General features: G+C 37.4%; 1 protein-coding gene across 3 annotated transcripts in view; it reads right to left on the minus strand.

Annotated features, from left to right (window-relative positions):
* SHPRH (SNF2 histone linker PHD RING helicase) overlaps positions 1–26,823 on the minus strand; it is a 94,236-nt gene that overhangs the window by 15,314 nt on the left and 52,099 nt on the right. For all 3 annotated transcript variants that reach the window (XM_043592544.1, XM_043592543.1, XM_043592545.1), the window contains exons 19-25: positions 25,710–25,883; positions 25,173–25,235; positions 23,975–24,200; positions 22,057–22,200; positions 20,371–20,472; positions 12,888–12,959; positions 9,653–9,841 (exon numbers count right to left, since the gene is read on the minus strand). In XM_043592544.1, coding sequence (XP_043448479.1) covers positions 9,653–9,841; positions 12,888–12,959; positions 20,371–20,472; positions 22,057–22,200; positions 23,975–24,200; positions 25,173–25,235; positions 25,710–25,883 — 970 coding nt within the window. The remainder of the gene's footprint in view (positions 1–9,652; positions 9,842–12,887; positions 12,960–20,370; positions 20,473–22,056; positions 22,201–23,974; positions 24,201–25,172; positions 25,236–25,709; positions 25,884–26,823) is intronic.

Below are 26,823 nucleotides of genomic sequence, written 5' to 3' on the forward strand. Positions count from 1 at the left end.
CTTGAACTTGCGAACTGTGAGATCATGACCTGAGCTGAACTTGGACACTTAATCGACTGAGCCACCCAGGTGCCCTGAAAGAATTCTAATAATAAAGTAACCAAGGAGTATCTGACTTAGACTTTGATCAACCCTTCCCCTCAAGAATGTGATTAAATATCTCACCAAGTCATTCTTAGAGTGAAATACTGCTTTTCATTGTCTGAAGTCTTATTACTGGGGAAAGAGGCGGGAACAGGTAAAATTCTTGAGTATGGCGTAGAACATATGCAGTGGTTGGCTTTAGTCTATTCCCTTCACATCCATTTCCTGTTGCTGAGAATCCTTATTTAGGGAAGGTAGGAAAGGAAGGAGAACAGACAGGAGATCTCCCTAGTACAGCAGCAATGTGCTACTTGCACTTGGTTTAATATAAATAAAACTAGTGTTCTATGACTGGAGAGTTATTATTGCTTTGTATTATATTCCTTTGTCATCAGTCTTGCCTTTCTCCCTTGAGCCCCTCTATATTCTATTTACGTAATCTCTCCACATTCATCTCCCACTTTTTCTCTGCAATATCTATGGATTCTCATGGTCATAGTTTGCTCCATAGTAGAATTAAGGGCTAAAGTGGCTGCTGGGTCCTGAAGAACATCAGAAAAAAGTCGAACAGTGGAGATGATGAATGCACTCAGTCTTATTTCTCATCAAACATTAGAGAGAATATTCATGTTTAGAGACTACTTTATGTCAACACACAGGGCATATCTTTAGAGATTTTACATGTATTATATGTATTCCATATATGTGAAATACATACACACTAGTTTATGTGAAACATTTGCAATCATGTCTTACATCAAAGGGTGATGTCAGTCACTTATCACTCTATAGTGAAGTCAAATTGAAGTCATTTTTTGAAATTTGCCATTTACACACTCATCCTGCTAAAATTTCTTGAAGCAGTATAGCACAGTGAAAAAAAGAATATTACAACGATTACATGGATATTGGTGCCAGATGAAGTTGACACAGAAATTAAGGAAGATTTCTAGAAAAAAGTTCGAAGTTTCATTAGACTGGGGTGCTTGGAAGGTTTTTCTTTGAAAAGCAAATTTTAAATCTACAGGATTAGAATTATATTCCTTTCCACATGTCTTCAATCACTCTACCTGGTTCCACAGTGAAAATATTGTTCACTATTTACTGACTTTCTTTGATATGGAAGACATATCTACAATTAGGTAATAAAAGGTGCATGATACTGTAACAGAAATTAGGATGTGGAAAAGAGAAGAAACATTGAAAGAGGAAGAGATGCGCTAATTTCCGCATATTGTAAAGTGAGGAGAGAGCATATACTGTCTATGGTCTCCGGCTAGTATTTTAAGTAAGAAAATCTATGTGTGTTACCAGAAGTCATATAGGTGACCTTTACAAGGAACAACAGAAACTGATCACTGTGGTGAGACAAAGAAGGGAGAAGGGAGGACAGCATTGCTTTTCACCGTGTGCCATTCCACTTGATTCTGAATAGATTTTTCTTTCTTTCCTACCCTTATTTCTTACAGATGGACAAGAGATTTAGGGGGCTGGAGGAAGACCTGTAATTCTGGGACCTTTTTAACTTGTTCGCTCCACAGTATGATCAGCACTGTGCTTATCCAAGCGAACGGGCTCTCTGAACGTGAGTACTCTAGTGCAGCGTGCTACTGCACCTGCAGGCCTCTTCCTGCCCGAGGGCCAAATGGATGCCTAGCCTGTGCTGTCTGCCACAGATGAGGGGTTTCAGCTTTGGGAGAGGTGAGACAATCACGTCCAAACAGAGCACAGATTTATTTTCATCTTTCAGTTATTAGATGGGATTGATTTTTGCAATCTTTAAAACATTCTACATGCAAGAGTCAATCTTAAGATTAGAGATTTTTTGAAGATTTCATCTGACTGAAAAACACCACTTTAAAGAAGACAAATTTACACTACTTAGCCAACCCCCACCATCCACGAAAAAGAACTATGTTCTCTAATCAGTAATATGACCAACTAGGATTACAACATGGTTAGGGTGACAAATAATACATTTTTTTTCTTTAGGTTTCCATGGTGGGCTTGTAACTTGCAAATAACCTGAATATTCAGTACAAAGAAACTCATTTCTGTCTTGGTATTGCCTGACATTGAGTACTTTTATTCTGGACGTTTCTTTTTAAAAGAGAACTAATTCTTTGAATGCACCTGTGCTGTCCATAGTAGTTTCTGCTGAGTAAGATCAGTTAACATTGTTTTATTTCTGTCTGCACCTGTTCACCATGCTAAAAACCCATGTTGGTAGTGGCAGATATAATTTAGTGCAGTTACACACAGCTTGGTCTGATTGGTCTCATGAAGTAGGAGTGTTTCTCAAGCACATGTCTGGGGCAAATGTTGGGTTCTTCAAGCATTCACATATTACAATAAAGTTCAATGGAAACACCACCTATGCTGTGGGAAAGCTTACAAGTGCACTAGGCCACCAAAATATCATTCTGTCCCTTTAACTACTTTGCATAAGGATTTCAAAGACATAGGTTAGCAACTGCAAAAAAGTTAAAAATTTGGGTGCTCCTGGGTGGCTTAGTCGGTTAAGCATCCGACTTTGGCTCAGGTCATGATCTCACAGTACATGAGTTTGAGCCCCGCATTGGGTTCTCTGTAGTCAGCACAGAGACCGCTTCAGATCCTCCTCTGTCCTCCTCTCTTTCTGCCCCTCCCCTGCTCATGCTTGCTCACTCACTCTCTCTCTCAAAAAAACCGTTTTTTTTAAAAAGTTACGAATTTTGTTATATCCAAAGGCTTTTAGGGATATTATATGTAAATACTATTCAACCATTTATGTCCATCTGTCTGTCCATCCATCAGTCTATCCATCCCACTATCCACCTACATACTCAGTACCTGTTAACATACCAGGCATTGTTCTAGATGCTGGGGATACAGTAGTGAATAAACCAAAAGTCCCTACCTCATGAACAGTGTCCTTTCCACATTTTAATGACGTGTATACCCCGCAAAGTGTTGTTTTTCAGAACAGTAATTTCATAAAGATAATTTATAATTTGTATTTTAGAAGTCTCTATTATGTGCTTGATGTTTGTAAGCTATTGCTAACTTTAACACAAGACTCACTAACAGTTCAGAATTACAAATGCTAACTTGGCCAGTGAATATAAATTGCTTTTTATGACCAAATTATACTTACTCATGACATTTTCTAACAAAAATAAATGAATGTCTTCTAAAATTATCAGTTAATGTTCATATAAAAGTATCTTATATAAAAGTATTTAGCTAAGTATACTGAAATATAATTGCTTGTGGATTATATTCACCAAATTATTTTAGGATCAGCCAGAATTCTGGAATCAGTTTTTTCCCATCCAGATGTTTAATTATATTAAGAAAGTGTAAGATAGACTTCACAACTCATCCTTGAATAAACTGAACAAAAACTCAAAAAAAAAAAAAAAAAGAAAAGAAAAGAAAAGAGGGGTGCCTGCGTGGCTCAGTCAGCTGGTTAAGTGTCTGATACTTGATTTCAGATCAGGTCATGATCTTACAGTCATGGGATCAAGCCCCGTGTCAGGTGTCAGGCTGTGTTGGGTATGGAGCCTGCTTAAGATTCTCTCTGTCTCTATCTGCTCCTTCCCTGCTCACGCAGGCTCTCTCTCCCTCTCAAAAAAGAAAAAAGAAAAGAAGAGAGAAGAAAAGAAACAATAGAATTCTACACATACAGTTTCACACATGATATCGCTAAAATACTCTGGGAGTCTGAATGTAGAAATATAGTTATTTTTGTTTTCTCTACAAAGAAGCTGTGTAAAGACATCTCTATTATCAATAAATTTACTTGTTAAGGATGCAGATTTCTGGACCAGATTCCAGATCTAATGAGTTAAAATTTAAATGGGAATGGGGCGGGATAAATATGTCTTTTTTTTTTTTTTTTTTTTTTTTTTTTTTAAGAAGGAGGCCAATTATTAGACACTCAAACGTTTGAGAATCTGAAACGGTTGTGCACCTGTGCGGGACGGTGGGAAGGCTGCCGTTTCGCTGTGGCTAATACCCATGTAGTGTATTTTCTCCTGGGTAGAAACTTCGCATGACATAAAAACCTTGCCCATCATAGGGACAGGGTTTCCACTGACAAAAATGCTTTGTATGAAACCTCTCCAAACTTAGAACACAGGGAACATGCCACGTGGGGCATATGTTCTGCCAGGAAGCCTACTTCACCATCCAAAATGCCTGGCAGTTGTCAGAACTTGCAAGGGGAATTTTGTTTACTTTGTGAAATGCCCAGTAGGTTCCAAGGGTCATTTAGGAATACTGTCACAAAGCCGTTAGGGTAGATACAGTCTTTAACTTAAGTGCATCCACTAAAGGGAACACCAATTCAGTTTGTTTCTATGGTCCATCAAAAGGATTCCTCATATTGTGAAATACCAATAGAAAACAGGTCATGTTATTTAATACTATTTTTGTTTGTCAAATTATCTCTTATCTAAGACCAGCTACATGATTAAGCACTATGTATGATATACTGTCTACTGAGAGTCTTGACATGAATACTTAAGAGTGAAGTAAACATTTCAGGTAATACAAAAACTTCAATGAAATAAAAAATTTACTTCTCAGTCTTCTGTAATAAAGGCCAGAGATTTGATAATCCACAATAAAATAAAAAATCCCTAGGTTTAGCAATAGTTTGATGTAATACTTAACAAAATTTCAAAATAATGCCGTAATTATTTACATAGAGTCATCTTTATTTTATATATGAATACTCCCTCAACTTCACAACTGATGATGTGACTATTCAGTAGGATAGTTTCAGATGCAGGGAGTCTGAAAAAACAATAGGCAGATGCTTCAAAGAGAAGGTGGCAGACAGTAGGGCAGAAATGTGACAACAGCCAGAAAAGGGGGCGGGCAGCAGAAGGCAGAAGTGGCAGACACAAATGGTGACAGAAAAGGCGGTGAGAAGCAAAAGTAAATGTGGCAAGAAGCAAAACCTGCAAGCCTATCGGGTCCAATATTCATTCAGTCACTGTGTTTAATAAAAAGGGAATACAAGTATTGACGCATCTGTGACAAAAGAAAAGTTACCTTTAGTAAATTCTGTAATCTGACAACTTTTTATGAGATGCATCAATTAATTCGTATGTTCATCAGTACCGAGGTAAGACAGGAAGAAGTCAGAGCATAATAAACAGCATTTGTATGCCAATATTCCCGTCCCAACAGGACAGCAAATGTAACTGCCTTGATCTCTCTCCTGTGTATCTAGGAAAGGTGCCATAAAACAAACAGGTGTTTGGGTTTGATGGGCTCAATGACTCAGTTTCATAGAGGCCGTGCTGTTTACTGGTAGCTAGAGCAATCACTTCCTAAACTTCACGGCATGAAGCCTGACACAGCACTTCTTTCTCACACTCATTCCTTATACTGTGATGAACGCTTTTATCTAATAAGGGTCAGCAGCCCTTCTTAGCCACGAATGCCATCTGTGGCCTTGGGATGTCTAAGGCCAAAGAAAGAATTAGAAGAGAAACAAGGGCTAAGAAAGACTTTTTTAAGGGAAGGAGAAGGAAACTGCAGAATTGGGAAGAAAGGGAAAGAGGGAACATGGGAAGAAAGCACTTTTTAAAGAAAAAAAATTTTTTAAAAAATCTTTATTTTTGAGAGAGAGAGAGCGAGCAGGGGAGGAACAGAGAGAGGGAGACACAGAATCCGAGGCAGGCTCCAGGCTCTGAGCTGTCAGCACAGAGCCTGATGTGGGGCTCGAACCCACAAACCGCGAGATCATGACCTGAGCTGAAGTCGGACGCTTAACCGACTGAGCCACCCAGGTGCCCCAGAAAGCACTTCTTTGGGTGGGGAGGAAGATCAGGTCTAACCATCAAATGCCTCAGGGCTGGTCAGCAGATTGCACCACAGACCACCTTAGTCTTCCTTCACTCAGTAACCCTTTGGCATGTGGCTTAAAAATACACATTTATCCAGGGGATTCACCAGGATCAGGGCTACATGACCCCTGTAAGTCATGATCCTCTCATCACTCAGTCGGCCCCATTCTGTGACTCCCCTACTGCTCTGCAGTTCCCTCCCACTCCCCGCCCTGCCTTTTCTCTTTCTACTCCCGAACGCTGGTGGTTCCCCAGGAATGAGGGCTTTATGGCCAACAAACTCTTCTACGCTTTCAACCTTTTGTGGAAATGCTGCTCTCCACTTCCTTGCTTTAACTAGAACACGGCTGTCCTTGGAGCACACCATTATCTCAGCAGGCCTCTCGATGGAGACATCCACTCTAATATTCCTTACACTACAAGCTCTGGTATCCTCTGGTCCCTGATGCAGGTTTCAGATCATTCTCTCTCACTTTTGTAAAAATTTCCATTCTTTTGGGCCTCATGAAGCCCAGTTATCCCCTAATTCTACCCTTTGCTGCCATCATTTACTGAACACTATCTCTCATTCACGAAAGGATTCGGCGGCCTATCTCAAAATCGTTAACTCTATACCTCAGCTCTAGATAGGGTACACTGTCCACGTGGACAACCCTTCAACATTCAAGTTACCTCTTAATTTCTAGCACCTTTTCTCCTCCACCTCACTTGGGTCACCTACTTCTGCAGCCACATCTGGAATACTGAATACCTGTCCTTTCTGAAATGACTAAAATATCCCATCCTCTGACAAGTGCCCTTACAGCTTATTTGCTCAGTAGCCCAACCTCTCTGTTATTTGATTTCAGTGGGATTTCCACTTTCTCTTTATGTCAACATTGTCTTTTCAAGAAACTTACACTGCAGATTATCCCTTCTCTCTCTTATATCTTCAAACTATCCTTCTTTGCCAGAGATTAAACATACTCCAGAACATTTATCTTAAAAAAACCCCCAAAAACCCTAAAACAAAACAACCCCCCTTTCTGCACTTTGTATCTCCTGCTGGTTATAATTCTCTCTTTTCTACCTCATAGCTAAATTTATTATAAAATATATGGGCATTTTCTCTATTACTCATTTTTTGTTCACTCCTCATTCCCTCCTAAACTGTTTTCTGCCTCTACGTTTCCAGGGAAAGAGCTCCTTCTGAGGTTGTCAATGCCCTTCATTAGCCAAAATGGTCCCCAGTGGCTGAGCCCCCTTCAACATCACTGATACAGCTGATAGCTGCCTCCTCACTGAAGCAGTCCTCCTGTGGCCTCTGTGGACAGCATACGCTCCTCAGCTACCCATGGCCCCAGCTGTTCCTTCCTGGTCTCCTTTTCTGCTCCTCCCCTTTTACTCAACTTTCAAACAGCCCTGGAGTCCTACAGGACCTGGTCTGAAGCTAACTTCTGTGTCTCTTCTCGGGTAATCTCATCCACTTCCACAGCCTCCAACATCACTTATGCCAGTGGCTGTGCTGCACAGCTGTACTTGAGTATCTTAGGCATTTCAAACACAGCATATTTAAATATACCTTCTTCCAAATACCATCTACTGGCAACTGTACTACTTATTATCCACCTGATTTTTGACTTCAGAAACCAGGGGGTCACCTACAAAGTCTGCCTCATCAACTCCTCCAGCATTCTACCTTACCATTCACCTTACTTTAAATATCTCATGACTAGATCTGCTTCCTTCTGTCTCCACGACCAGAAACCTAATCAAAGCCACCACGGCTACTGCCGCAGCCTCCTGAACCGGTCTCTCCAAAGTTTTTTCATTCTTTTTTATTCCTGCTAATCTAATTTCCACACTACAAGGAAAGGCATCTTTTAAAGATTCAAATCTAATCATGATACTTCTCTGCTTATAACATGTAATGCCTTTCTGTTCATATGAAAAGAAAATTCTCAAATCTTCAGATGGCCCCTCAGCCTCTGGCCCCTTTTTGGTTTCCAGACGCATTTCATTCAATTGTCCCTTGTGCCTTCTTCACTGCAGCCACTGACTTCCACCAAGTTCCTTCTTGTCTCAGACATTCTATGTATTCTATGTATAGAATTCTGTGTATAGACGTTCTATGTATTGTTTTTTGCTGGTTTCTTTCTGGCTGCAGCCTCCTCCCCACTAATTCACTTCTCTCCTCACCCCAGCTGGGTTCATTCATTCATTCTTTGGACATCTATTTAACTGTCATTCCCTCAGAGGAGCCAGGTTTGATTTTCTTTTGTAGGGCTGATCATGATTCTAATATATTAATTATCTGTGTACTGTTTGTGCTTCCTGCTCCAACTCAAATTCCTTCCCCAACATCGCCAAACTGTAAAATCCACGGGGGCAGCAATCATGTCCGTTTTATTCAGAAATGTACTTTGTATCAGTGAGGCTCAGTACACTGCCTGGCACACACAATGTATCCAATAAACACGTATGGTATGAATGAATGAATCAATGAAGGAATGAAAGGAAGTTCATTTCAACGTCGGGATTCTGCTTATCTCAACACACTAGAGAGCAACGTGACTGACATTTTCAGGTTTTACTCAAATAATAGTAGGAATAAACAGCAATTACATATTCTTCAATTCAACCACACTTTTTTCACGTGGCGGAATCCTACCACCTGCCTAACTCCTCATAGTTTCAACCTGTAGTTAATTTTCTTCAAAAAATACAATCCTTAAAAATAAGGATTTTCAACTCTCAACTACTCCTTCAGGCCCCTATTCCCTGCTACAATCATATATTGATTTGTTCTTTGTCTAAGTTTGGTTAGGGAGGAAAAAAAAAGCATGTTTAAGGAAGACAAAGAACAAAGAATTCTAGTAAAGGTTTGTTACCAAATAGATGCCCCTTAGACAGAAAATCCAAGTACAGATCCTATTTGGATTTCAAATTCTAGTCACTTTCTTAAAATTTTAGATGAAGCATGGGAGAAATTAGGAAAATAAAGCCAAGTTTTGGCTATATCATGAAATACCAATCCATGTCATTTGAAAGTATACTATCTCCCTTTTGGGTTACCTGAGTGGCTCAGTCGGTTAAACATCTGACTCCTGATTTTGGCTCAAGTCACGACTGAGTCCCCAAGAGGCTTCCATGATCAAGGGTCGTGGGATCAAGCCTGGCATTGGGCTCTGCGCTGAGCAAGGAGCCTGTTTGGGATTCTCTCTCTCCCCTCCGCCCACCCCTGCCCCCCAATAAGTAAATAAACATGAAAAAGAAAAAAAAAAGTATACTATCTCCTTCTTGTGACAGTCTTAATTTTAGCAACCACTGTATTTTTTCTTCCAATTATGTTGGGCTCACCCCTTTTCCCTGCTATCTAGGGTAAATGAAAGTATGAGGAAGAAGCTTTCTTTAAGTAAATCTCTAATTTAATCAGAGCTATATTTGTAGTAGACAGAAATATTATTGAAGATGATGGAGAACTGAAATTCTAAAATGTTACTTGCTTGCCACAGTGGACCCGACGATGGCTAGCCATGTTTGAAAAAGTGTTCTTGTGTTTCTCCCACACAGAAAGGAAAGATGGTAAAGCTGAGGCTTTTGGGCAGTGTTCCTACGGACAGGAACAGTGGTTTCCACATAGTCACTCTGCCAGCCTTGTTCTGATTTTGATGCTCTCACTGCTAGTTACGGATTCCTATTACATTGCTCTGACTATGCTTCTACACGTTCTTAACCTACTGTACCTTCACAGGGATGTCCTCTTCCTGGCTGGCTTTCTCTGAGGTGAAGACGTACGAGATTTCTTTGTGAGATGTGGTCTGGCGGCAGATGGCACACTTAATGGAGCTTCTGTGAGACCCTACGCTGTACTGTTCAATAATAATTGAAATGCATTCATTACAGAAGCAGTGTCCACAGGTCAGTACTGCCCACTGGAAAAGAAAACACACAGAACATACCTCAGTGAGATGCTATCAAAGATGTCTTCCAATGTATAAACATATTAAAAGGAGAAGGGAGTCATTTCACTTCCTAAATGTTTTAGGACATTAATATTCTTTAAGTCATAAATGCTAAGTTGTACTTTAAAATTAACTATTTTTTAGTCCAACAAGAGTAAGCTTCCATAGTCTTTAGTTCCACTCACACTAACTGTGAGCATAACAGCCAGTCAACCATTATTTTCTAAGTTGGTGTTCTCATTTCGGTATTTAGGAAGAATGCAAATTACTCTTAAAAAATTTTTTTTAAATGTTTGTTTATTTTTGAGAGAAACAGTGCGGGAGAGGGGCAGAGAGAGACAGAGGGAGACACAGAACTGGAAGCAGGCTCTAGGCTCTGAGCTGTTAGCACAGAGCCCCATGTGGGGCTTGAACTCACGAGCTGTGAGATTATGACCTGAGCCAAAGTTGGACGCTTAACCATCTGAGCCACCCAGGCGCCTCTGCAAATTACTCTTTTAGCACTGTAACAGCAGATATGATGGAAGGACTGAGAACAACATTAATTTGGGGATAATATCATCATCAGTATATTCTATATAACTCATTAAATGGATTTACAACTTCACATGTTACAGTAATCATTATATTGATAATGAGATGGGCTAGTATCTCACATTTATTTTAAAAGCGGTTCTGGGGGGCACCTGGGTGGCTCAGTTGGTTGAGCATCCGACTTTGGCTCAGGTCATGATCTCGCAGCTCGTGAGTTCAAGTCCCACATGGGGCCCTCTGCTGTCAGTAAAGAGCCTACGTCAGATCCTCTGTCCCTTTCTCTCTCTCTCTGCCCCTCCCCACTTGCACTTTCTCAAAAATAAAGAAAACATTTAAAAAATAAAATAAAAGTGGTTCTGGATACATTAAAAAAACGTAATAAATAAATAAAAAGACGTTTTTGATACCCCTTTGCCCTATTTCAAGAAAAGTACAGTAATTCTGACTCTTGGAATATACCATGGAGACACCATGAGGGATGCAGAAGTCTGTTGGCTTTAGGTGAGATGTCAGTTCTGAAAGCTGTACATCTTATGCAAGTTATTTAACTTTCTCCCCTGGTGAACAACAACAACAACTGAGCAGTGTTATGAGTGACTAGGTCCCTAAGCACTAAGCTGTATTTTTCTAGGATTTGGACACATATGGATGTGCATGGAAAGAAGGTGCATGGGTGGGTCCACCTGAGGAATTTTGCAGGACAGACTAAGAAGCCCCTTAGGAAAGAATTCACAGTCAGGGAAGAGAAAAATGAGGCATATCAACTTGTTTTTAAAATAGTTTTTGCCAAGGGGGAGGGGCTGTTTGGGGCTTTACTGGCTGATGCTGTTCATGCCGTTGTTCAGCTGCACACGTGCTCTCAGGGACTCGTGTCATTCGTCAGGAGTTGAAGCTGCAGTAAAATTAAAGAGCTGTTTCATGCGCATTTCTGTAGACACAGCAGCACTCTGCTGTACCTGTGTGCCTCCACTGCCAGTGGGGGTGAAGGGCACTTCCTCCAATAAGAGAGCTTTTGTGGCTCATGACAGCTTCGCATGAACAGCTGAACAAGACAAGTTCACCTATATGTGCAAATCAGGAGACACCAGAGACACCTGGCACTGGGGCCTCAGGGGTGACTGGAAGTTGACTGAACCAGCCCAAACCCAAGACCAGACAATTGGCAATGGCTCCAGGGATTATCTCTGGATAACCAAAGATTATCTGGATAGCCAGTTATCTCTGACCGATTCTCTAAATCAGGAGGGGAACAGGAGAACCAGGAAGCTAATCTAGATTTCCTACAGATTGTGGCTAGGAACAGAGTCAAAAAAGTAAAGTTTTGTTACTCTTATTATAATCCAGAATGTTCTCCTAAGTGTAGGAAATACAGCTTATACTACAATATGGGCTGTACTAAAATTAATGAAATAATGTATATGAAAGAACTTTAAAAACTGGAAATGTTTAAGACATAAATTAAACAAAATTTCTGATTCATCCAGTTGCATGAATCTCATCAAAACTAAAAGTAAAAAAGATACTACTTACATCATGATTCTTTCCATTTTTATCACTTTTATCACATTTTCACCAGTGACTTTTCTCAGAAATCACCAGGGTCTGTACATTTCTAGTCTCAGTTTCCGAAGTAGCATCTATCTATTTAAGATTTATTATCAATAAAATGTCCTTTAAAAAAATCTCACTTTCTGCATAACTTGTGTAAACTGAAAGGTACTTTTTTTCCTGATTATTGCTGGACAGAATGTGGAGCTCATATATTTAGCTTTCTACTCTCAGTTCATAGAAAAACAGCCAAAAATACTTTTACTCATTTCAAATTTTGAGGAGCAATTAAAATTAATATTGCATACATTGATTTATCATACAAAGTAGAAATTTATACTTTCAAAAATCACAGTTGGTAGGATAAAAGAATCTGAGGAAAGCTAATACGGTGCCATTAAGTTTATAGACATTTGTACACCAACATTCAAAAAGAAATATTCTTAACTGACATAATGGGCTTGTAAAAATCACATCTAAATTCCCCCAGGAGAGATATTATTTCTACTTTAAAGCCTGGTATTACTAGATATTAATAATCCCAAGTAAATGCCATGTTACTATACCCTTGTAATACCTTACGTAAATCTATATATGCTATATTTCTGTACGATTACCAAATAAACATGTTAAACTGACAAAGTCAAATTACTTAGACTTGATCTTGTGACTGGAAACAATAAGCAAAACTATGCACCTTTAATGAAAAACATGGGGTTATTCTAGAAACATGTTTTTACCTATCACTTAAGGAGGAACACTGCTCAAGCATATGCAGCACTAAAGCATATCACCTAACCTTTGGCCCTGTCTTAAGATGGAGGGAATTTTTGCCTTGAATGTAAAACTGTTATGAGAAAAAAAGATTGTAGGTAAATGCCTTTGAAAGTGTAAAGTGTTTTATAAATGCATATGATATTTATTATTATTTCACCTGTTTTCCCAGCTGCCGAGCACAGATTGGACAAGGTTCTGGATTAATGCCTCCTGATGTTTTATCTTGAGACTGTTCAAAAAAATAAAAACTAGGTTAGTTGCATTTTAAAACCTGATATGCATTTTATAACTCATTTATAAAAGCAGATGCTGGCAATTTCTATTTAAACAATCTAGTAATTAAGGTGATTTAATAATATATTATTATAGGTGCCTGGGTGGCTCAGTGCACTGGTGCAGTGGGTAGCACTGACTTCAGCACAGGTCATGATCTCAGGGTTCCTGAGTTCAAACCCCGTGTCAGGCTCTGTGCTGACAGCTTAGAGCCTGGAGACTGCTTCAGATTCTGTCTCTCTCTCTCCCTCTCTGCTCCTCCCTAGCTCACACTCTCTCTCTCAAAAATAAATAGACATTAAAAAAAAATTACTTAATACTAATATTCCCAGGTTTTACAAATAACATTCAAGGAACAACAACAACAACAAAAAGGAAATAAATTGCATTAAAGTTTGTTAAAAGTTATCATATTACTATATATGTGACTATTATAGCAGGCAAAATGAAAAGCACAATGTGATATAAAAGGTAAATTCTCAAAATTTTATTTTCAAGCTAAATTTTGTTATAAATAAATATGTATTATTTTAAAAAATGTAATTTGGAATTCTGAAATAAAGGCTCCTTAAAAACTGGAAAGATAGTATTTATTCTGTACATCCACTGGGTTTGTGATCATAGACTTGGGAAGAGGCAGCATTTATTTACAGGTCTCCTTAGGTTTCTTTTCAGTATCTTTTGTAATCTCATTAGGGCAAAGCAAAATATCTTTGATTTGAGACTTATTTCACCTGGAAATTATACTGAAGTATAATAGTTCTCTTCAAAATCTCTTTATAACTATTTCAAAAATTTTTGAGCTTCAAAAGGGTCACCAAATTGTCAGGTTTTAATGCTGAGGAAACCATAAAAGAAAGTAAATGACTCACAGATCACTGAAGTTGTAAGTCTGTGGTTTCACTGACCAAATAAACATTTAAAAAAAAATTATTTTTGATTATCCTTTGACTTTTGCAAGTAGTTAAAAAAAAAAAGGTAAATTGTGCATAGATTCAGCAACTGAATGTGTTCAAAACAATTCCTTTAACTAAAATATAAGTATTTTTTTAAAAAGCTGAATTATTCTTTTTTTCTATTTGTTGATTTTGGTTTCAGATAACATATAACAAACCACCTAAAATCTGAGTGGCTAAAACAAACATGAACTTCTCATGATTCCATAGGTCACCTGTGTGCTCTGGGACTGGATGGTGCACTATGGCGCCATGTTGATGTCTAGAAGCCAGAAGACTAGCTAGTCTGGAGAGAGGGCTGAGCTGAGGTTTCTGCTCCTCAAGAAAGATAACTTGTGCTGCTTCACATAGATTCAGAGTTCCAAAGAGCAACAAGGTTGGGAAAACTCTAATGTGCACATACTTTGCAAATCTCTATGCTTGTGTCACATGGCCAAAAGTCAGTGCGGGAGTTTATCCACAGGCATGCATATAATAAAGGGCATTATGTAGCATTCTGTAAATAATTTATCATAATTTACAACATCTCTTCTCTTTAGATTTGAAGTACGATTACTATTTTTCCATAAAGGGCCTGGTTGGTTCAGCTGGTTGAGCGTCTGACTCTTGATTTTGGCTTAGGTCATGATCCCAGGGTCGTGGGATTGAGCCCTGCATCACTCTCTGCACTGAGCGTGGAGCCTGCTTAAGATTCTCTCTTTCTCTCTGCCCCTCTCCCCCTCTTATGCATGATCCTTCTCCCTCTAAAAAAAGAAAAAGGGCCTGGGTGTAAATACTGTAGGCTTTGTGGCCATGTGGTTTCTGTTGCAACTACTCAACTCTGCTATTGTAGCATGAAAGCAGCCATAAACAATATGTAAAGGAATGAGTGTGGCTGGGTTCCAACAAAACTTTATTTACAAAATAGGTAGTGAGCTGGATTTGTCCCACGTATGGTACTTTGCAGATCCTGACTTAAAGTTATAAATTTCCTCTAAGCACACCTTAGCTGCACATTGTCATATAATTTTTAAAAAAAAAAAATTTTTAAAAAAAAATTTTTTTTTTTCAACGTTTATTTATTTTTGGGACAGAAAGAGACAGAGCATGAACGGGGGAGGGTCAGAGAGAGGGAGACACAGAATCAGAAACAGGCTCCAGGCTCTGAGCCATCAGCCCAGAGCCTGACGCGGGGCTTGAACTCACAGACCGCGAGATCATGACCTGGCTGAAGTTGGACGCTTAACCGACTGCGCCACCCAGGCGCCCCAAAAAATTTTTTTTTTAACGTTCATTTATTTTTGGGACAGAGAGACAGAGCATGAACGGGGGAGGGGCAGAGAGAGAGAGGGAGACACAGAATCGGAAACAGGCTCCAGGCTCTGAGCCATCAGCCCAGAGCCTGACACGGGGCTCGAACTCACGGACCGTGAGATCGTGACCTGAGCTGAAGTCGGACGCCCAACCTACTGAGCCACCCAGGCGCCCCCATAATTTTTAATTTTTATTTTTGTTCAGAATGTTTTCTAATTTCCATTGTGACTTATTTAACTCACGGGTTATTTAGGAGTGTGTCGTTAATCTCTGAATATTTGGTTCTTTACCTGGTTATCTTTCCATATTGATTTCTAGTTTAATTCCTCTTTAGTTAGAAAACATAATCTTGTATAATCTTAATCCTTTAAGAATCTTAAGAGTTGTTCTTTGAATCAGCAGAAGGTCTATTCTGGTGAGTGTTCCATGTACTCCTAAGAAAAGTGTATTTTGTATTTGCTGGGTATTACTGGTCTGTGTCATTTAGGTCATGGTTGTTCAGTGTTCAAATGTTAGATATCCTTACTGACTTTTTTGTCCATTTTTCTAACATATGGAAGAATCTTGTAATAGTTTAGCTCTGCTTACCTTCTTCCTCTGTGTTACAGTTATAGCTTTCAGAGTTCTGTATATGATGTATATCCTATACAACAGTACTATTGCTTTGCAGAGTCAATATTCTTTTTTATTTACCTACATATTTATGCTTTCTCTTAACCTGTGTTCCTTCCTGTAGTTCCCTTCAAACTGGGATAATTTCCCTTCAGTCCAAAGAACTCCCTTTAATATTGGTTGTGGTGTGAGTCTACTGGGAAGGAATTCTTTCAGTCTTTATCTAGAAACATCTTTATTTTACTTTTTGTTTACTTAACATAATTTTTTTTTTTTTACATTTATTTATCTTTGAGAGACAGAGCACAAGTGGGGTAAGGTCAGAGAAAGACGAAGACACAGAATCTGAAGCAGGTTCCAGGCTCCGAGCTGTCAGCACAGAGCCTGACATGGGGCTCAAACTCACAAACGGTGAGATCATGACCTGAGCCGAAGTCGGATGCTTAACCCAATGAGCTACCCAGGCACCCCTTTGTTTCACTTTTTAAAACAGTATTTTAAAGATGTTCTTCCACTGTTATCTGTTTACACAGCAAAGCTATGGAAACGTGGTAACAGTGGAATGACATCTTTAAAATGCTAAAAGAAAACAGTTTCCCTGTGTAGTCAACAAGGAGAAGGTATACAGTCACCATTTTTATGGTGCTACTTTGAAAGTATTATTCTTTTTTTCTCCCAGTTCTAGTTGCTTAGTTTGTTTTTTTTTTTTTTCATTATTTTTGGTTTCTAGCAGATTGATTAGGATACTCGTAGGTGTTTAAAAAAATTATTTATTCTGTTTGGGGTTTTCTGAGCTTCTTGAATCTGTAAGATATTATCACATTACCTTTCAGTTTTGGAAAATTCTTAGCCATTATTTCTTCACGTTGCTCTAGTACCATTTCATCTCTTTCTCTCCTGGAGCTTCAATTACATGTATGCCAATCATATGACTTGTGTCCCACATCTTTCACTTTATGCTGCTCTTTTATTTATATGCTTCTTCAAACTGGGTATTACTGGTTGAACAATACTTGATTTCACTACTTCTGTCATTTTGTGTCTGGTCACCATCCAACGAGTTTTTAATTTCAGGTACTGGATTTTGCCATTCCAAAATGTCCATTTGATTCTACTGTATATATTCCAGTTCATTTTATCTATGTTGTCTAGCTTTTCCTCTCTTTAATGTATTAATCATAATTACTTTAAAGTCCTTTCCTGCTATGTCCACAATCTGGATTATTTATAGATCTGCTCTGACTGTCCACTTATTACCTTTTAATTACTGGTCACATTCTCCTGCCTTGCACATTTCTTGGAAATTCTTATTGTGTGCTACATTTCCTAGTTTGTTTATATACAACAAACTGAGATACAACAAACTGACAAAATTAGATGTTATTTTCCTTCACAGGGATTACCCCTCCCCCAGTAGGCAGTTAGGTTAAGGGGTGAGTGGCTACTCAATCCAATAAAAAACTTAGCTGGTTTTGGGGATCTGTTTTAAGTTTAGTTAAAAACGCAGGCCACTATGGTTTCAAATGTCTCAGTGGTTAAGACCTGTTATGTTCATTGTTGGCTCCTTGCTCTCTTGGGGACGAACTGTTTCCTGAGTGCTGTGAAACTAAGATTTCACTGTGCATTTCTACTTCAGGCCTAACTGTCAAGTGTCACTTAGCAAACGAGTAAAGTTTGTTGTGCATCTGAGGCTCCTCTAGGTTCAAAATATAATACTAACTCACCTGGCCATCAAAAGTACTACTGATTTCTCTTTCTCCTGTTTGAGTCCCTCTGCAATACTGACCTTAATCTCAGTCTGTACCCAGGTATGGCAAATGTTTTCAGGCAAGACAATGGCCAGCAATCTCAGCTAACCTAGAAAGAGCTCTTCCTTTCCTAGAACGTCATTTCACTCAACCTTTTTGCTTCTATAGGTCTCTACTGTCTTTAAAAACAAAATGTTACTAAGGTAATGGCAAGACATCACTGCTATTCCCATATAGAAGTAGCAGTCCTCAAATAAATAGAGTACTAAAGATATCATGTGGTTGCTTAGTATTCAGAAAATTTCTTCTGAACAACTTATTTTTTTAACTGAGATAATTGACACATATTAATTTCAGGTGTACAACACAGTGACTCAATATTTATGTACTGGAGACCTTCGTTATGCTTTGAAATCTTATTGGAAATTTACCAGTTTTCTCTTACTTGATACTGAGAACTGCTGATCATCAGTGTAACACGTTCATCTTTAAATTTCTTCAGAGCTCTTAAATGTATACCGCTCTGCTTTAAGTGATTAATTTATATTTTATTTCCCAAGTTTAGTTGACTTGCTAACTAACATCTTATTAAATCACTATTTGATCAGTGCTTATGATCTGTCTACATCAAATCACATTAAGTTCCTTGAGGCCAAGGACCAACTCTGTCTATCTCAAACTCCTACTATAATGCATATACGTTAAATGGTGCTCAGTAAGTCCCTGCTGACTGCCAGAAAATTTTGAAAATTTGTTTAGTTTACTATTTTTATTTACTTTAACTAAACACAGTCACATAAAATTGGGATTATACTCCATTTATAGTTTTATTTTTTGTTTAATTTTGTTATTTTTTTCTCTCAACTTTCTTATTTTAAGAGAGAGAGCGAGTGTAATGTTGTAATAAATATCCTCATAACTAATTTACCCCCCAAATTTCTGTTTCAGGAAAAGTTCTAAGAATTACTGAGTCAAAAGATATGAATTATCTAAAATTGTTAATATATGTCCGAGTATTTTCGGGAAAGGGCTATATAAATTTATATTCCCATTGGTAATACACAAAATATCCATTCACTGCCCTTTCACCACTGTGGAGTGTTAAAGATTTTTTTTTGGTTTATTTATTTTTGAGAGAGACCAAGAAAGAGCATGAGTGGGGGACAGGCAGAGAGAAAGGGAGACAGAGAATCTCAAGCAGGCTGTGTGCTGGCAGCACAGAGCTCGATGTAGGGCTTGAACTCATGAGTCATGACACTTGAACTCATGAGTCAATGACACTTACCCAACTGAGCCATTCAGGCGCCCCTGTGGAATGTTATTTTAAAAATCTTTCCCTATTTGGTGGCAGGAAATGGTATGAGCTTAATTTGATTTTCCTTCACTTACAGATTAAATGTTTTTTTCTTATATTATTAGCTGAATTGGGTTTTCTAGGCAGATTATATATTCTTACTTAGAACTTTAATTAAAAAAAACCCATTCAACAAATCGATATCCTGATTTATATCCTATAACTAACAATTACCTATTTCTTTGTTTTGACTTTCACATGTAAAGTGTAGAAATCTAACATTAAAAAAACTCACATTTAGGAATAAGAAGAAATTTTTTCCAAATGTTATTTCTCTAGTGCTAGCATTTTGCATGAGACTGACTTTTAAGTTTTCTCCCATCTTTTTTCTCCTGCCAGGATAACAGCAGTCATCATAGTAATATTAGTAATAATATAATAATATTAATAGCAAAGACCTAGTAAGTGCTTAATAAATTAGGAACTGCTCTAGCACTCTTCCTATATTAATTTACACAGTCCTCAAGAAAGTCCTGCAAGATAATGTTATTATTCTCATTTTACGATGGGGCAAAGTGAGGTAAATAACTTAAAGACCTGCATGTAGAAAATAGTGGTGTCAAGAACCAAACCTGAACTGTCTGGATCCCAAGACTATCTTCTTAGCCACCGTGCTGTTTTACTTATAATGAATGTTCAACTTTTCATTTTATCACCACTGGGATTTACAGATCCACTTAAATGTATTTTGTATCAGTTTTCAGGACCAACTCTAGTCTACTGCTTTCCTTCACTTGTCCTATCCAAAAATCTATTGTATCTCTTTCTGGAAGGTACTGTCAAAAGCTATTTATTCTCACAATCAAATGGAATTACATTCATCAATGTCCAACACAGTATGTTGCTCACAACTCAGAAAATGTGTTTTGAATTACATTAAATAATTCATTGTTATATTTTCTGATTTAGTAGCCTTCCAAACATTTTATAATTCCAAATAACAAATTAAAAATCTATTTATGTATTAAGGAATGCGTGTGTGTATATATATCTATATACAGACATATATATACATCTATATATAGACGTATATATATAGATATATATAGAGAGAGAGAAAAAGAGGAGAGGGAGAGAGATTATACAATGTAATCTTTGCCTAGAGGTATGTTGTAATACTTCCACTATTCAAGGTTTTGAACTACAATCTGTTTACATTCTTCTATACTCTATAGTACACATCCTTTGTAGAATCTGTATAACACAATATCATCTGTTGTGATCTGTGTAGCTAGTGTAGATATAACTTGTGTTCTGACTGATACAATTAACACACACACAAAAGACTGATTAAAAACAAAACGCTGTACCATTAATTGTGGGACTAATAGATTAAAAGGAAAGAGTCACTAAGGTTTACAGGTATACAGCATGGGAAAAAGTAGCATCTTTTAAACACAATACCTTCTCCAAGTTAGTTAGGTAAAGAAGCTGCCCAAGTTTCTTCTGAAGTTGTGATGTAGCAACAGCTTTATCATTTAGTAGTTTTATACGATTTTGTTCTACCTAAAAAAAACAAAACAAAACAACTTCTTTACTGTCTCTTAGAAAGATTTTATTCTATTAAACATGCACAATTCTTCCTCAATAATTTAAGGGTGTCCTATTTAAGCAAATCCATTGACATATGAAAACTCAAATTTGCAAAAACGGATACTAGATATTTCAAAAGGGCATCTCTCTCTCTCTATATGTTGCTCTACAGAAGACAAACTTCAATAAATACGAAGTTTCCCCATAAACTTGAAGTTGGATAAAAATCAACCCAAATTCTATTTATGTACCATTTTTCAGTAATACCCATGAGATAAAGAAAAACTAAGTGATTTGCTGCTTTGGTCAGAGCAATTTTATGAAACCCAGGCAGCCTCTCCCTGCACACACACACACTCATATCCCCACCGCCACCCCGTCCTTCTTTTGCCCCGTAGAAAATAGCAGACAGAAGATTATAAAAATAAGAGGAATTTGGTTACACAGGAAAAAATTACAATTCATGGTTTAAAGGCTGACACAGAAAAAAATGAGTATTTCTAAGTTTAACTAAGGTATAGTCTCCAAGCTTTAGAAAGCAAAAAGATTTAAAAGATAAAACACATACAAGGAATAAAATTATAAAGGAAATAATATTTTAAATATGGGAGAGAAAATGTTGGAAGAGTCATTTTTTATTCCTAGGATATAAAGAGAGATTTATTAGAAGATAAGTTATTACTATCTGTTCATCATTAACAAAGGAAAATTGCAAAAAGAGGTTTTTTTTAAATGTTCATTTATTTTTGGGGCGCCTGGGTGGCGCAGTCGGTTAAGCGTCCGACTTCAGCCAGGTCACAATCTCGCGGTCCGTGAGTTCGAGCCCCAAGTCGGGCTCTGGGCTGATGGCTCAGAGCCTGGAGCCTGTTTCCGATTCTGTGTCTCCCTCTCTCTCTCTGCCCCTCCCCCGTTCATGCTCTGTCTCTCTCTGTCCCAAAAATAAATAAACGTTGAAAAAAAAAAAAAAAGTTCATTTATTTTTGAGAAAGCGCATATGCATGTGTGCACGCCTGCACACATGTGAGCAGGGAAGGGGAAGAGAGACAGGCAGACCGAAGATCTGAAGCGGGTTCTGTGCTAACAGCAGAAAGTCTGATGGTGGGCTTGAACTCACGAACCATGATATCAAGACTTAAGCTGAAGCTGCACGCTTAACTGACTGAACCACCCAGGGGCCCCGCAAAAGAAAAGTTTTTGATTGTTCTTACAGAAGCTTTTTCTGTTTCTGAAAAAACTGAGGCAAGGACACAGGTCTAAAAACTGACTGAGACCACCTTAAGATTCTGACATACAGAAGGTGCTCAAAAAAACACAAATATGCAATCTGGAGAGAAACAAACCAAAATAGTAAATTCTACGCATATGTTAGATAGGATATTTCTCTCCTTGTCTTTTTTAACCTACAAAACCAATCACTTTTATATGGTTTAAACTAAGAGCAGAGATTAAACGCATTCTTAAAGAAGAGATCACTGCCTTGACTCTCTCTTCTATGGGCCTTGGATTTTTGTGACACTTATTGGCTGTGCTCTTTTCTGTGATTTACTTGCAAATTACCTCATGTGGTTCAATGATATGAAGAACAGGTGGGTTGGGCTTTGGCTCCCTAGGATGACGCACTCTCAGTCGTTCTGTAGCCATTGCAAGTTCATCAATAGCAGATACACGATTCCTTAGAGCCATCCAATATTCATGAAGCAACTGAAAGAAAACACCAAGACAGTGGTATTTAATGCACATAATTAAGATTGGTTAAAACCACCGAAAAGTGCCATGATCAAAAGTCTTCAGTGAAGTCTAAGACATACACATTTTTTCGTTAAGTTGTGTCTAAGACACAAGCAATTTTGGGGCCATTTTTTAAGATGAGGACATATGACGGAATAACCTCCATAGGCCACAGAATAATACGGTGTCTTTAGAATCTTAGAAACAGAACACCCAAAGATATCTTGGTGGCACCATAGATCTTCGTAGGTCATTGTTAGCCTGGTGGAATCTTTATTTTTTTAAGAAATATTTTTATTATAAACTATTTCACATTTTCAAAATCATATATATATATGTATATACATACATATATGTGTGTATATATGTGTGTGTGTATGTGTGTGTGTGTATATATATATATATATATATATATATATGAGCTAATGAGACTACTAAAATACACAACTGAGTACTCAACATCTGATTTAAGAAAGAGCAATACCAATGCCTTGGCGAGCCTTCCCTCACATATTCTTCCCTCATCCCTACAGTGGATTAACCACTGTTCTGAACTGGACTCCCTCTTCTGTACTTTTCACTGGAGCTATACTAATCTACGCATTCTTAATAATTTGGTTATACATTTTTCTCAAATTTATGGAAATGTATCAGTGTAAAATCTTTGATATGCTTTCTTCACTAACATTATGCTTTGAGGTAGACCCCAACCGACGTGTATAACAGTAGCTTATTAATTTGCATTGCTGTACGAGAGTTCAGTCTGCAGTGTTACAGAGAAAAAATTCACAAAGATCTGAGAAAACAGACATAGGAGGTCATCAAAACAAGCGCAGAGGAAAAATGCAGGGGCAATTGGATACTGTACAGAGTACTGTCTTCTTTCGATCACTTGCTATAATTAACTATGTTAATGTGCTTTTGCATTTAGAATAGTAATGTGAGAAGAAACAATTTACTATGAATCAATGATTTCAACTATAAAGGTATTATCCCCCAATTTACCAAACATATGAAATGATATTACAGACCACATATTTTCTCTTTCTGGATAGAAATTATTATCTTGCTTTAAAAGTCAAGATCTTCAGATTTTTAAAGAAATATATAAAAGGAATTATAATATTATAAATAAAACTGTTCTTTCATTTCCTCACAGATTTCACCTTCAAAGCAGGATAATGGATAACAAATCCAAATATAAAGAATAATTCAAAATCAATGAATTTTGGAATCTCATTTCAAGCAAAGTTGTAATATGACAAAATTATCAAAATATAAACATAAAGGGTCACTTTCTACTTTATCAACTGCAATGGTTTCCAGTGGTGTAGGGTGAGAAATATTTACTGTGTTCTTCAATCTTCGAAATTATTGGTGTTTGGTTATTACTTACAGAGCAAAAGCAAAACAAAACAGCAAAAACAAACAAAACTCTACTTTCACAGAATTGCAGTGTAAGATCAAGCTAAGAAGAATGAAACACTTTCACAGCTAAATTACAAGGCTTCATATCAATTTCATTTTAATAATGACTTTCTTTTAGTAATTTAATATATAGAAGTTCCTTATTTGTTCAGTACTATTGTATTTATTATTCTTCATAACAACCATTACATTTTAGGGAAAGAGAAATTATGATACCTCAAGTCTCTGAAGCAGATTTTTAAAAAATGAAGAGAGAAAAATAGTAATAATATAAAGAAGAAAAATTCTTAATATTGGAAAAAATATTAAAATACTATACCTTATATTCCTTTTTCCATGCTTCAAAAAGATCCATTGAAGTACTTCCTTCATCAATGAATTCAACATCAAATCTATGTGATTTTGCAAATGATAGCAATGCTTTCATAGATCGCTCTGTCTCACTTACTGCCCACAAACCCCGGCTGGTGGTGGGTATTCGATCATCCACCAGTCCTTCTTCATCTTCTATCATCTCCTCAAATATTGCAGTCTGGCCTTTCACTCTGAAAACAAACGAGAACAAAACAACAGTAACTACTGTCAGTGGGTAACGAGCATGGTAAAAGTCCTACTGGCAGAGCCAATCGAGTAGCAAGGTCAATAACGTTTCATCAATAACTTTCAATATCATGTCTACAAGATCATGCCTTCAAGTCTTTGGGAAACTGCAGCAAATCTGAAAACGCTGGAGGCATAATAATAAATTTGTCCAGTGTCTTGACCAGCAGTCTGACATCATAAAAAATGGCTATAAAGTTCAGGCTAAAAACTAGCTATGAGAATTACCATAATATAAAACACAAACTACCACCACCACCAACCATGGAAAAACAAACACAACAAAATGATAAGATGATCTCAGAGTACACTGTTGATCTGTTTATTTAAGGTGACCAGAACTTAGCTTTTTCTCAATTTCTGTTTGTAAAATAGGAATAATTTTGCTATACCATAGCTATTATGATTCACTGGGTACCTTAATCCTTGACACGGGATGAAAACTTCAAATTTGTGTTGGAGAAAGTGTATTGAAAACTAACCTTTTATAGAACTCTTACCATGTACTATGCTAAGCAATTATGTGCATTTTTAAATTTAATATTCATAAACAACTCAATGAGGTAAGTGTTGTTTTTATTATCATTTCATGAATGAGGATACTGAGGCTTAGAGAGGTAATCCGCCCACAATAGTGGGGAGGGATCTGAGTTACAATGTGTTGGACTTGAGAATCTGTCACTCCTCTAAACTGTCCCTCCATCACACATTATTAGATGACATGAGTATTTGGAAATAACTTTTATGTAAGTAAAACCGAGCATGTTAAATGATCACATGCCAAAGTTTACTGAATTGATGTAATTAAAGAAAAAAAAAAAACACAGGAAGGTTCCATGAGGAAAACACAGTCTTATAAATCGAAACACCAAGTCTTATAATGGTTTCACGTTCCTGATGGTAATCAGAGAACTCACGTGTGGGAAAACAGCTTTGATTCGTACTCTGTGAACAATTCATCCGCCTTACAAAAGACACAACTGAAAAAGAAAAAAAATGATCAGAGAAATAACTTGCAAACATAACAACAAGGTAATTTCTAAAAGAGGCTTATTAGAATTTTATATTTCACTTTTTCTTTACAACAAATAGGCCATTTAAGAAAAAAAATTACAGAAGCGCCTGGGTGCCTCAGTCGGTTAAGAGTCGACTTAGCCCAGGTCATGATCTCACAGTCATGCTTCAGATTCTGTGTCTCCCTCTCTCTCTGCCCGGGCCCCCCTCCCCCCACCCCGTCTCTCTCTCAAAAATAAACGTTAAAAAATATTACACAGTTTTCAGTATGTGGTTCTTGAGAATTTTTTAAAAAGTACATTAATAATACATCTCTTTCCACTTTTGTCTGAATTTAAATGAAGAAACTTTTATTAGATGAGCCACTGTTCCTTCTCTCAGAAGAACGCTAGCATAATGGAGTGATGCCATTTCACTGCATGACGTCTCCTGTCACCTACCAGTTGAGAGGAAGTCTGGTTGGTCGGAGGTGGCAGATTGTTGCTGATTCAATAACATTACGAGATGGAGGTCCCTCCAGGTTTTTTACAGCCTCTCTTACTAGCTTCTGGAATTTATTCAGCTCTTCCATTTGTGTTGTAAGTAAGAACTGAAGACCTCTGCAGTCATGGAACCTGATTCACATCACCAGCATCACCACACAAGGCAAACAAAAGAACTGTGGGTCAATTTCCTCAAATTCACAAAATGATCGTCAAAGTGTCAAAGAAATTGTGCAACGTTCTACGTAGCCTACCTCGAGTGAATTTACTTTAGTAGTATGTTCAATCTACTAGGAGACAAGGTATAACAACATTGGGTTATTTACTGTAAAAGATACCAAAATTCCGACAGTCCCTGTCCTCAGGACCTAAAACAGAGTCTGCAAAATCTGTCTCTGCCTCAGGTGTCTTTGAAAGACCAAGATTGCCACATTTTTTCTTTTTTAATGCTGTTTACTACAAATGTCCCTCCTGAAATTCTTGTTTTATACGGAGAAGGAATTATAGGATGAAAAATAAAAAGAAAAATTGAAAAGAAGAAAAACAGCCAAGAGTTCTATTCCTTGCTACAAAGAGTTTACAAATACGTACACACATATATATGTGATATGTGTATATATGTATGTTATCACATATATTTACATTATTTACATATATATACATTTTATTAAGCATTCACTATATGATGTCAGGCACTTTGCCAAGCTCTTTCCCTATATAATCTCCACAGATACTATTGTGCTCATGTTATGGATGAAGCCTAATGAATCAAAATAATTTAATTAAAGTTAAAAGTTATCATGTAGCAGTTAGGAGTTACACCCAAACACAATGCTCTTAACTGTTTTTGATAAACTGAGTAAAATGTGCTAAGGAAAGAAATGTATGGGTGTGTATGAATGGGTTTACGAAACAAGAAAGCAAGCCTAGAATAATAAATCAGAAAATGAAAATACAAATTGGATTTGTTGGCTTAAGAGTATATCCTTCTCCTTCCTAAAATGCCATAGACACTTTTCTCCAAATTGTTCAAAAGAGTCCACTCTCCTTTCTGAAGGCTTCCTCAGTATTT

The sequence above is a fragment of the Prionailurus bengalensis genome, chromosome B2 (assembly GCF_016509475.1).
Source record: "Prionailurus bengalensis isolate Pbe53 chromosome B2, Fcat_Pben_1.1_paternal_pri, whole genome shotgun sequence".
NCBI lineage: Eukaryota > Metazoa > Chordata > Mammalia > Carnivora > Felidae > Prionailurus > Prionailurus bengalensis.